The following is a 12,981-nucleotide window of genomic DNA, read 5'->3' on the forward strand; positions in this document are numbered from 1 at the left end:
TTCACACACCAAACATATTCAACACACACAAACCCACACCAACACACTCACACATCCAATATCCACACACACCCACACTCACATATCTAACACACGTACAATACACACTTATACATAAACATACTAACAGCAACACCAGTACTCACGAATACCAAACACACATTCAAGACACACACTCACACCAAAACACCCACACTAACACTCACACATCCAGTGCACACACACCACACATTCAACACACACCAACATACACTCACATACCCAACACCCACCAAAACACACTCACATGTCCAACACATGCATACCCATGCCAACACAGGCACACAGCGCCTTCAGGGGGTCTCTGAACAGTCTCTCCCATCATCCAGTCTTGGCTCCCTGACCTTTCTGATGTGGGCAGAGATGGGGAGGGGATGCAGGAAGTCACGGCAGGTGTCGAATGCAATCTAACTTCATGAGGCTTCCAGTGTGCCGTCCCTCACTCTCTGGGGCTTCTGTGTCCAGCCCGATGAGTGCAGGACCTCGCAGCCGTCCTCGGGGTCACCAAAGCAGCGGGAGGGCAAGAGCCCAGGCCCTCAAGTCAGGAACAGCGCCCCCTGCCTTTCTCGCCACACCAACACAGTTCTGTCACCTCTCCCTCCCGACTTGGGGGGGGGAGGGGGGACATGTCGCTCCTCTCTTCAAATACTGACCCCCCCTTCACCGTGGAGCTGGACATTGTCCCTTCCTGACGCCAGAGGAAACCCACCAAACACACTCCCAGCATGCAGCCCCTTGCACGGACTGAAGGTAAAGCGCCGTGCTGGGCCCCCATGTCCACAGAGGTGAAAAAGAAACCGTGCCTGATCCCCAGAAGCTTGGGAATACTGGGGATGTTGATAGCTAATGATACACAGACCAAATTAAATAAATGCTAAACTAGAGGCACATAACTGTGAAGGGAGCCCAAGGGAAAAAGCACAATGGTAAGGACAGAGGCGCCCTGCGCCAGGCAAGGTACACACAGGTGAGTCAGACGCACACTGCTCCCTCATCGAGTCCTTGTAACAGCTTCCTCAGGTGCTGCAATTTTTCCCTTGTAAGAGCCGAGGACAAGGAGGCTCAGAGAGGTGTGGGAACTTGCCTAAAGTCACACAGCTCTAAGGTAGCAGAGCTGGAATTCAGAGCCAGGTCTGTTGCCGCATACAGTAACGATGAGAAGAATAATGACAATGAAATATGAGCAGCTCACATTTACTGAGAGCTTCGCAGGTGCCGAGCCCATGGGGAGCAGTGCACGAGCCGCCCCTCTCTCTGCAGGAAATCTTTGTTCACTCAGCTCACAGGTCTGAAGACAAAGTTAAGGGAGTCCTGCGTCGCAGGTGTGTAAAGGCTCCCAGACAGAGAGGCAGGTAAGAGGTTAGAGGCCCAGAGGACGGCACCGTCTCACACCCTCCAGTCAGAGCATGCTGCGTGTGGCCCCTGCTCCGGGCTGGGGGCGTCACTTCTCATTTTCTGCAGTTATAATGGGACATGACAGATACTGGCTGATTTCAGGGAACTAATCTGTTAAAAGCCAAGTCAGCTGTTTCTTCAGGTTTGAAATTGAAATCTCACAGGTGGGAAGGAAGGATAGGAATGAATGTTTCTGGGGAGATGTGGATACTCCCAAAGGGCTGCTACTGGGGTCCCGAAGGATCCGGGGTTCGGAGATGCCGGACGCCGTGGGCCCAGGGTTTAGGTGACCAGTGAAAGGCCACAAGAAGCCGGGCACATGAGGGTATCTGTCATGTGGCAGTGTGCGCTGGGCCATGATGCCATTCATTCATTCACTCATTCAACAGAGGAGCCACAGGGAAAGGGGCCGGCACCCCTCCTGAGCGTGCGCAGAGAACGCAGGAGAACAGTAGCTCCTGCCACGTCCCTCCACTGTTTCTCCGACAAGCTCCTACTTCAGGCCCTCAGGCCCCACCCCTGCCTGGGTATTCTCTCCCAGAGCCCAGCCCATCTCCCACCTCTGGCCGGCACCTAGCTAGCTACAGAAGGTGGAGGCCAGATTCATGAATTTTAGTTAGTTTGTTTTTTAATTTTAGCTATTTTATGTCAGATCTTCAACTTCCGAACAACCCAAGTTTAGAGTTCAATTCTGAATTCTTAACCTATACAGTCCTTAAATTCGCCTGAAAAGACATTTCCCTTTTATTCTCTTTCCATTTATTTTTAAAGATTTTATTTATTTGACAGAGAGAGACACAGCGAGAGAGGGAACACAAGCAGGGGGAGTGGGAGAGGGAGAAGCAGGCTCCCCGCAGAGCAGGGAACCCGATGCGGGGCTTGATCCCAGGACACTGGGACCATGACCTGAGCTGAAGGCAGATGCTTAATGACTGAGCCACCCAGATTCCCCTTCTCTTTCCATTTAAAAACACGTCACATGTAAGTGGCGGGTGGGGAGGGAGAGGACATATTCTGGAAGCCCCGCCATCTAGAGCAACAGTTCTCAAAGAATAAAATCATGATGACGATGATGAATAAAGAGGGTGGGAGGAAACTTCCGGACACCAGCACACAGGTGTCTGGGCAGAGTGCTGCAGCACACACCTTGGGGCCTTTTGGGGCATGTGTCACTTTCCCTCTGATTTCAGCCACCACCATGGCGGACCTCGCTGCGCACCACGTCACCTTGCTTTTCTGCTTCAGCCTCTCTCGGTCTGCCCCAGCCCACCCAATCTTCATACCAGCTTGGCCCACACAAAGGCTCACGACCCTCAACCTCGGCGGAACTGGAGTCCCAGCCTTCTACCCTTCTGGGGCCCAATCCCAAAGACCTTCAGTGGACCCCTTGGAGGTAGAATGGGGCAGCTCCCTAATTCTGGTATCACTTCCCCATTCCCTTGCTCCTGTTTTCTGAGATCTCCCAAAAGGACTCTCTGCACCCAAGCCCTGTCTCAGGTTCGGCTTTCGGGACACCCAACCTAAGACCTTCATTTCCACAATGCCATCATCTCCATCTCTGCCTGGGAATGAGGGCCACAGCCCAATACCCAAGACCAAGAGCCCTGACCCTCCATCAGGCTTTAAGCCGACAGGGCCAAGGCAGAAAAGAGACTCCAGGCTTGTCTTGCACACTCTCCCTTCTCGGTTTAATGAGAGATGTCTACACTGGGCAGATGAGGACAGCAGAGCCTGGCACACCCAACCAATGGCTCCCCAAGGACAGCTCTTTCCATTGCAGACTTAGGGGCAGAACTGCATAGTTGAGGGCACTCCTCCTACTCATTTCTTGAAACCTCAGCACAAAGCACAGTGTCTGGCACATCTTCGGAATTCAAACAATTACTTGTTCGATGCATAAATCGGGATGATAGCTCCAAACCCAGCTGTGGCTGCAGGGAGAGCCCAGTCACCACCTGGCAGAAAGTGCTACATCTACCGGAAATCACGCAAAGAGTGACGTGTATTGTCATCTCTGCTGCTCATCTGCTTTCTGCGCCCCCCCAACAAGCCCACCTCCTCCTAACCACCCGCTTCCCGGTTCACCAACACACACGACCTCTCCTATCTCACCAACTATTTTTGGATCTTCACTGTCAACACCACTGGGGCATAAGGGGTCTGACCACAAGCCAGGCACCGACTGGGCCCCACAGAGGGGCTATGAGCCGCTCAGGTGAATGATCCATAGCTCAAAGCCAGGCTGTCACCAGCAGTCCTGCTTCTCCCATCTTGACAGGGCGTGTGGTACACCCGTGGAAGGGGGAGGGGAGGGAGGTGACATATTCTGGAAGCCCCGCCATCTAGAGCAACAGTTCTCAAAGAATAAAATCATGATGATGATGATGAATAAAGAGGGTGAGAGGAAACTTCTGGAGGTGATGGATGTGTTTCTGGCATAGATTGTGGTGATGGTTTCATGGTGTATACTTATCTTCAAACCCATCAGGTTGTACACATTACATACATACAGCTTTCTGTATGCCAATCATACCTCAATAAAGCAGTTTTAACAGAATTAGCTATAGAGTATGTAATGAGTAAAGAGTATTTAAATGTATGTCACCTTGCCCCACTGCCAGAGAGCCTGCTCATTAGATTTGTTTTGCAACCCAGGATTCTCCGTTTTTGAGAGGCACCTGCGTGGTTCTGCAGCAGGAGGATCCTTGGACTACACTTTGGAAACAACTGGTTTATCCCTTGAGCCCCAACATGGTTTCAGTCCCACTGTCCTCAGGTCTGGGGACATGTAGTCAGTATCCCTGCTGCAAGGCAGAAAACTGGGCCATTTCCAGGGCATTAACACAGCTTCCGCACCGGGGTCCTCAACCTCTGGGGTTGCTCAGGTTTGCTCCTGTGGTCTGTGGTGTGCGTGTGTGTCCTTGTGTGTACGTGCATGACTGTGGCATGTGTCTGTGTGTCTCCTTCCATGTGGTGCTGTGGTGGACACACCCATGCACATCAGCATCCCTGCTAGGGCTTAGTATTGGCTTCTGTCACCAAGGTGCTGGCCGCCATACACCCAGGTCTGCATATGCCATGCACGGGCTTATGCTGTGGTACTGAGTTTGTGCGTGAGTACTTGCATACGTATGTGTGTGTGTGTGTGTGTGTGTGTGTGTAGGAGGGAAGGGGGCCCTTGGGCAGATACACTCAAGCACACACAAAGCTTCCCACTAAAGAAAATTTTAATTTCAAATTTATCTCCAGGGACGCCTGAGTGGCTCAGTCGGTTAAGTGGCTGCCTTCGCTCAGGTCATGATCCCAGCGTCCTGGGATCGAGTCCCGCATCAGGCTCCTTGCTACACAGGGAGCCTGCTTTCTCCCTCTGCCTGCCGCTCCCCCTGCTTGCACTTGCTCTCTGTCTCCCCCTCTCTCTCTGACAAATAAATAAATAAAATCTTAAAAAAAAAAAAAAAATTTATCTCCATACAGTTCAAGGTCCTAGAGCCGAGTAAAGGGAAACTGGAGATAACCTAACAGCCAAGTAACTTACTGGTTACTTCTCAGAAAAGCTGCAACCCTGAAAACTTTCACATATTTATAACCGTCTCCCTGGGTGGATGAGCTTGTCAATGGGTTGAATATTTCACTTAATATCCTCAAGGTGTAAACTACAGCCTTTTCCGGTTGTATCTATCTGCTAGTAATAAAAGTAGAATCAATTTAAAAAGCTAATGCCTGCAATGCAATTCATTTCTCAGTCAAACCTCATTTCCAGTCAGGCACCCTTTATACTTGATTATCTGCACAAGTTATGCCATTTTTGAAACTACTTATATTTATGGCTTTAGAAGCTGTGCCCCTTTTCTGAAGTGATGCAGAGTACGGCGCTTTGGAATGTGCCAGGCCCCCTGTCCCCTACTGATGGGGTAAGGAGGCCAAGCTCAACCCACAGGAGAAAAAATAGTCCCGTAACCATACAACGAACCACCAACTCTGAGCAACCACACGACCGAACGCAGGCCCTGGTCATAATGGGGTCCAGACACAGGAGTGTGGATGGCTCACACTGACGTTCTCCCAATGACTCAGTGGAACACGGTTACCTGGGGACACAGAAGGCCAGGACTGGGGCGAAGTCTCCCAACTCTCCTTCCAGAGCCCATCACTTGGTAGCAGTGGGGGGATCTAACACCAGGTTCCAAAGAGAGCAGAGCTTCAGAATTGTGCCTTAGAGAAAGCACAGTCAATAAACAGAAAACTATCCCCTCTGGGCCAATGATGCAGTCACAGTACCTGGGAAGTTAAAAGCACTAAAAGTGTTCACATTTCTACTGTTGGGGTAGGCATTATAATCCAGGGCCTCTTCCCTTTATTCCTGAACAACTACTATGGTCTCCTAGCCTCTGGGCTCCCCCCAACCTTTTTTTTTTTTTTGTCGTCATCCCAATCGCTTAATTCATTAACATCCTTAACTTCATTAAATTACTCTGTTCTTAAATCCAAACCCTGATGCCTTCATTAATATTCTCCCCTAACAGACCTCATTCCCCTAACCCTTACTTGCCAACCCAAGCCTTCGACTCCTTCCAGACGTCACCATCTTCCCTTATTTGTGCCAATCCCTCACCCCCATCTCTCATCTCCTGGATGACCCACCTCAAGATGCCTTCCATACAGCTCCTGCTCTATAAATCTTCCCTATTAACCCGTCTGGCAAAATCTTTCATTGACTCTGAATTTCTGTAACTGGTTTTTCTCATGATTTGCTCCCCTCCAGGCTCAATGAATATCTACCGAGTGATCAAACATTTGTGCTATCAAAACACCAGAATCCTACTCTAGGCGATTTATTGGTGTCCTTTGATTGCTTCAGAGAGACCATAAACTCCTCAAGATTAGAGATCTTCCTTTACATCCTTCCCTTTAGGAGATCTACCCACACAGGACACACAGTAGGCTCCTGGTGAACACCTGATGAATTGAACTGAATTAAAATACATTTCTGCCCTACCTCAAACAACCATGTAACCAACCTGAAGATAATCTCTGCAACCAAAAGAATCAGACAAAAAAAAAAAAAAAAAAAAAGGTTAGATTATTCTGAAGAGGGAGATTACTGGACATTTTTTATGTCCTCAATTTTTATCCCCATTTTTTTGAGGTCTTAGTAATGGTCTTAAGTGTTCCAAATTAAGTCTAGACAGAGTATTTTGAATAGCCCAGAGCAGAAACAAAAAACTCTACACATTTTAATCACTGACTATCCTTTGCCTGAATGGCGTGTCTTTTTGTTTGTTTTTCTGGAGAGTAGAGCTTAATATTTGGTCTTGTTTTTAGTTTCCTGGTCTCGCCAATAGTGGAAATACCCCCACATCAATTTACTGCTGGCTCTCCCTCAACTGAAACAAAACAAAAAACAAAAAAACAAAAAAACCCCCAAAACCCCCCACAAAAACTGGCATCAGTGTAGAATCACATAGGGAAATGACAGGGACTTCCAAGGTGAGGTAACGGGAGTAAAGAGGATTACCTACAACTCCATTTCTTGGGGTGTGAACACGTGAAAGGTAACACCATTAAGGAAATCTCTTTCTCCCCAGCAGCGTTCTCAGAGTGGGCCGAAGACCACCCTGCACAAGCTCACATCCAATTCCCTGCAGTGAACTCTGTATGTGTGTGTGTGTGTGTGCGCACGGTGGAGACTTTCTCGGGGGGCACTTCTCTGGAAATTCTGATTTGGTGGGTCTGGGGCAGGACCTTGGTGGAAATGTGTTCTTAACAAGGTCTCCTGGTGATTCTTATGCACAATACAGTTGAGAAACAGTGCGATTTGGCAGTTAACTATGTTAACAGACCTTCAAGTTGGAAGGTCAAGTAGGAAGGGGATACTCGTGCATCAGATGTAAAAATCTAAAAAAGGAACCTTTGTTTCCTGAAAAACACACTGTCAGGCTTGCCTCTACAGTGATATGCCCCAAACTTGGCCAACCAAATCCTGGAGTTCCCTCCCTATGACACCACCCATCCTTCCATGTACCTCAGGCCGAGGAAAGAAACATCTCTCTATGTCATCTTGTTTCCATGTCACTTGTCAGGGAAGAGAATAAGGTAAGGTATTTAATACTATCCCATTTCACATAAGTAGGGACATGTGAGTGTCCTCCCCTTTGAAAGTGAGAGGTCACAGGGGATAATCACCCAACACAGACATAGGGGCCCCAGGAGGACCAGGCCCTATGGAAGGATAGATCCAAAGTGTGGAACCTCCTTAGATGCAGAGCTCAAACACAAGACATGTTCTCTCAAGATGTGGCTGAAAATGTCTTCCTTCTCAGATCAACAACGGACAATTTTAGAGTTTTTTCCTGCCCTCAGCCCCCGGCCCCCATAAGAGGCAAAGGAATTGAGAAAATCAACTTGAAAATCGTGGCCTGGAGTTGGCTGTCCCTCACAGATAGCTAGGACTAACACACACAGAGCCGAAGACTGTCCTCAAGCACCTGCATTGCTCACTATGCTAGCAAACCACTCTGGGGTTCAGATGAGGCCTGGGGAGGGCATGGAACGTGGAGACCAATGTCAAAAAGAAGCATCACCTGAGGCAGAAAAGCTGGGCTGGCTTTCATGTGGGCTGTGTCCTTGAAACCAGAGCTGGGCACGGAGGCCCACCATAAAGACCCAAAGGATACTCATCTTTTTGGCCAAGGTGACCACGAGGAGGAAGAGGTTTGCCTGCCCAGAATTTTAGGCAGCAGTCACCTAAGGGTTAAAGAAAGGGGATAATTCACCCAGAGGGAGGGCCTTCCGAGGGAAATGGGGGTGCAGGGGCCAGAGGTAGAAGACAGGGAGAGGACAGCTAAGGAGAGCACCGAGACTATCTGCAAACAAGCCTTCCACACCCACCAGACTCCCTGAGCTGGGTCCCAGGCACCAAGGGCAGAGACCATCCTGGTGGGAGAGGGGTGGGAAGTGTCATGTGGGCACAAGAAGGCGAGAAGACGTGAGTACATAAAGAATCCCAAAACCGACTTACTCTCAATATGCATTGCCTTTCGAACAGTTTTTAAAAGTCTCTTTACAAGTCACCATGCTCAATTTCTACTGAAGGTGAATAAAACCGGTATCTGTTCGCTAAGCAGCAATTTCGGGTAACTGAGTATTAAAAGCCTGAGCACCAGCTACTCCTTCCGGGACCTGTGAAGGTGACCCACAATGACACCAACCAGAGCTACCTTTCAAAGAAGACACTTCCTAAAGAGAACACGTGCTTGCTGTCTCACCCCTGCACACCCTCCTCCTTCAACCCTTCCCTCGGGGTTCAGGCAGGGCCCTCCCCTGCAGGCTCCAGGCCCAGGCCCCCCCTCCTCCGCGGCCACAGCACTGGGCTCCTGGCTTCCCTCTGAGTGTGGCTCCAGAGCAGGGGGACCGACAGCAGACTGCAAGTGAGTGGTAGATCCTTCCCTCCTGAATCTGGCAGGGAGGCAGGGAGGCAGGGGGGCAGAGGAGGCTCCTCCTTAGCTGCTGGACGAAGTGGGAAGGGAACGCTGGGGAAGGACGGGAGAAGAGCCTAGAAGAGCTGCTGTAGCTCAGGAGATGGGGGGGGATGGGCAGCGGCAGAGACACAGCAGGGCCCCGCTGGATGAGGAATGGGCAGGGGCACGACCTGGGGCTCAGATCTCTCAGGGATGGGGGCGTGAGGTTATCTACTGAGACCCGCAGGCTGAGGATGGGTAAACGGGGGGAGGTCAGCCTCTGGGATGGGAGTGCAGTCAGCTGAGGCTCCAGCACATTTTGCAGCCTTTCTCTGTGGCCTGGAAGGAAGTCCGGAGAAAGCACAGCCCCGATCGGAGTGTCAGGACACAAGTGCTCAGGCACATGAGTCTTGGGACTCTGGTTTTATAGTCTACATGATAACCTCTTTTTTTTAAGATTTTTTTTTTTTGACAGAGAGATAGCACCAGTAGGCAGAGAGGCAGGCAGAGGGAGAGGGAGAAGCAGGCTCTCCACTGAGCAGGGAGCCCGACGTGGGGCTCGATCCCAGGACCCTGGGATCATGACCTGAGCCGAAGGCAGCCGCTAAACCGACTGAGCCACCCAGGCGCCCCTACATGACAACCTCTTAAATGTGTGTCAGTCCTATCTTCTCATTGGAGTTTTAGGAAGTTTCTTGCCAACTTCCATGTTCACTGGACTGCTCGATGTCCCCTCAAACACAGCCCAGCACAGTCTCCCCAGAACAGACTCTCCTATTTCCCATTTCTCTCCACTCCTCACGCACTGACCCACGAGCTGGACAGTGAGGGAAGCACTCGGGTCGTGTCACTGCGGTCCACTGGCCCAGCAACCCTGAGGCTGGCGACCAGACTTCCCCAGCTCATGGGTGAGGAAGTGAAGGCACAGAGAAACAAGGCAACAAGGCCACGCCACACAGCTTAGCGAGGGGGGTGGATCTAGGTCAACCTTAGGTTTCTCAGACTCCGAAAACAGTGCTCTTTCTCATCTGGATCCCACCAGAGCTGCCATTAAAAAACACCCACGCAGGACCCCACACCCAGAGGGGCCGATCAGTTCGTGGTGGGGATTAGGACCCAAGCTGGGTGATTTTCCAACCCTACCCCTCACCCCATCCCCACCCACACCCCCACAGGTGACTGTCAATGTGTAGCCGGGGCTGGGAGCCAGTATGCTAGACTCCAGGATGGCGAGGGCCTTGCCAGAGCTGTCGTGCTCTATCCTGGTGCCCAGCACTGCGCCTGACACGTGCTAGAAGTGCAGTCAATCCTTGTTGACTGAGGGAAGGAATGCAAGCCTTGCACTCCCTACCCAGGCTGCCACAATCCTCCCTCCATCCTGACCAAACCCGAGCTCTCCACCACAGGCGTGCGCTGACTGGTGCCTGGGCCACACCTCTCCCTCCCCAGGGACATAAAAGTCATCTTCCCAGCATCGCTTTCGTCTCGCTGCCCTCTGTTCACCACCCTGCTACCTGTTCCAATGCCTCAGTGTTTGCTCCGTGTTTAAGGATACAGCTGCAACCCCTTCCTTAGTCGGGTATTTAAGACCCCAACCCCCCCACCTATCCTTTCAGTCGTATCTGAATCTCATCACCTACAGATCCCCTGTTATGGCCTCACGGGCGGGTGTCCTCCTTGTCTCCTGAGCAAGTCTTGTGAGTTCCTGCGGCAGTGACCTCAATAATGCACTCCCCTCTCCCTCCCCGCCCCATGCCCTGCCCATGTCTGGGTCCTCCCCATCCGCCAGGACCTAACCACCCCCGCCAGGCCCTTCACCCCAGGCTCCAGGAATCCCTTCAGAATCTGAACACCTCTGCCGAGCAGCTTACTTGGCTCCATTCTCACGTGGCTTCTAACCATCACTTCCATGCACATGTCCTAATTTTCTGACCAAACTATGGTCAGTTACTTGAGGGCAACAACTGGAGGCGAGTAATTTTACCTACCCCCCCGCCCTCCCAGTGACCCCCGCTGCACACTCTCTGTGAACGCCAGGGGGGCACTCGGCATCTCCTGCGTCGGGGCAGGCGGTCTTACCTGTAATATCTGGACTGCAAGTAGGTGGAACACACAGCCTTGGACACGTGACTGGCCGAGCCGAAGTCGATGACCTTTACTCTGTACGGCTGTCTAGAAGGATCTACCAGCATGATGTTTTCTGGTTTGAGGTCGGCATGGATGAGACCTAGGCTTTTCAGTTTCATCAGGGCTGTGGCTACCTGCTGGAGGACTGGGCGAATGTATTTGAGGGGCAAGGGGCTAAACTTGTTCTGCTTCAGAAAGTCATAGAGGTTCTGCTCCAACATCTCAAACACCAAGCACGTGTGGTTCTTGTGCTGGAAGCACTCGTAGGCGCGGACAAAGTTGTAGTCGTCGGCACTCTCTGTGCTCAAGCGGGCCAGGATGCTCACCTCGATCTGACCCTGCCGGGCATACGACGGGTGGTTCTTCAGGATTTTGATGGCCACGATTTCATTGGTGCCCCGCTTCCAGCACTTGACCACTTGCCCAAACGTCCCTCGGCCCAGGAATTCTAAAACTTCGTAAGTGTTGGTCATGGAGCACAGCACCTCATGCTGGACCAGCTGGTAATCACCTTCGCTGTTGGAACCACTGTTTTTGGAGGTGGCAGTCGATGTGGTGGCAGTGGCTACAGTGGCCCCACTCGCATTATTCTGAATCATGGGTGGATGCTCTTCGATGATCTGCACGCTGCTCGTGTTCTCAATCTCCTCACTCTTACGCTTGAGTCCACATTTTTGGTAGGTATCAAGAAGGCTCACAGTGCTTCGACGCATTAGGTTATGTGGTCCGCCGAGGACTTGCCCAGTGACAGAAGTGCTACTTGCGGATGTTACAACTATGTGCCCGGTGCTTCCTGGGAAGATGATGGTCTGCTCGTAAGGTAGGCTTGGGTTTGGGATTGGCAAGGAGGTGCTGACGGTTGTAGTGGCTGGCTGAGAAGGTGGTATGTTCTTGCTCTGGCTATAGACTTTGCTGTGGGAGCCGTACCCAGTCATGTCCCAGGTGGAACGCGGCTCTACTTTCAGTTTCTTCACACTACAGAAGGCACTTGATTGAAGGGTGTGAGGGGAGAAGACTTGCACATGTGAGGCCATACCTACAAGAAAAAGGAGTGAATTAAATTAAATGAATGAATTCAGCAGATTCATCTCAGTTCTGACCAGCGGCTTGGGTCCTGTAGAATACTTTCCTTCTACTTCAAAGCAAGGTGGGGAAAGTGAATCTTTTCCCTCCCTCCCCCTGCCCCGGAAGCACATTCTGGCCACTCAGTTTGGGAGGCCAAGGAGGTTCTGGAGTGTTCCGCCTGCCACCATTAGGAGCGTGGGAGAATTGTAAAGTCAGGAGGGAAGACAATCAAGATTCAGATACAGAATGAGCATATCAGAACTTTGTTCATTACTTTTTTTTTTAGTAAATATTGTTTGTGATAGAAACAGATTCTTCAATTCTCACTGCGTTGCAATCCTACTAAAACTGAGGACCGTATCAGGTGGGCCAGTTAACTGTTACATACTAAGTTGTCCCAATGGTCTACTGCTCCTTGTCACAGACCCCAGATTAGCTTGTTTGAAGAAACATCTTCCCACATAGGTCCAGTCATGGAGCCACTCACGACTGCTAGCTTCTGGATGAACCATAATTACCCCCTGGGATCTTAGTCATCTTAAATGAATTCTGTAGGGCTGAGGAGATCAGCAGTCAGTCTGATATTTTCATTTAGATGGCCTAAATAAAACATTTTATCATTTATTTTATATGTTTTATATCATTAAAACATTTATTTATCTTGGGGGAGGAGTAGGTAGCATCATTCATGGGCTCCACTCACTAACTTTTCCTGTTAAGTTCATCTATCAATGTGTTTATCTAGAAAGTACTATTATTTCATGCCAACATCTCAGCCAAATTGAGATAACCACAGAAATCTAGAAGACCATAACTCTGGAATAGTTGTACAATTTACAATTATGGTGATTCTAGAAGCAAAAATTCATAGGAAACTATCAAGAAAAAATAAGACAAT

At 50.4% G+C, this 12,981-nt stretch overlaps 1 protein-coding gene across 1 annotated transcript in view; it reads right to left on the reverse strand.

The window, feature by feature from the left end:
* The window catches only part of HIPK2 (homeodomain interacting protein kinase 2), a 169,311-nt gene that overhangs the window by 101,353 nt on the left and 54,977 nt on the right, over positions 1–12,981 (reverse strand). The window contains exon 2 of the mRNA XM_044920289.1: positions 10,971–12,054. Coding sequence (XP_044776224.1) covers positions 10,971–12,054 — 1,084 coding nt within the window. The remainder of the gene's footprint in view (positions 1–10,970; positions 12,055–12,981) is intronic.

This window comes from Neomonachus schauinslandi, chromosome 12 (genome assembly GCF_002201575.2).
Source record: "Neomonachus schauinslandi chromosome 12, ASM220157v2, whole genome shotgun sequence".
NCBI lineage: Eukaryota > Metazoa > Chordata > Mammalia > Carnivora > Phocidae > Neomonachus > Neomonachus schauinslandi.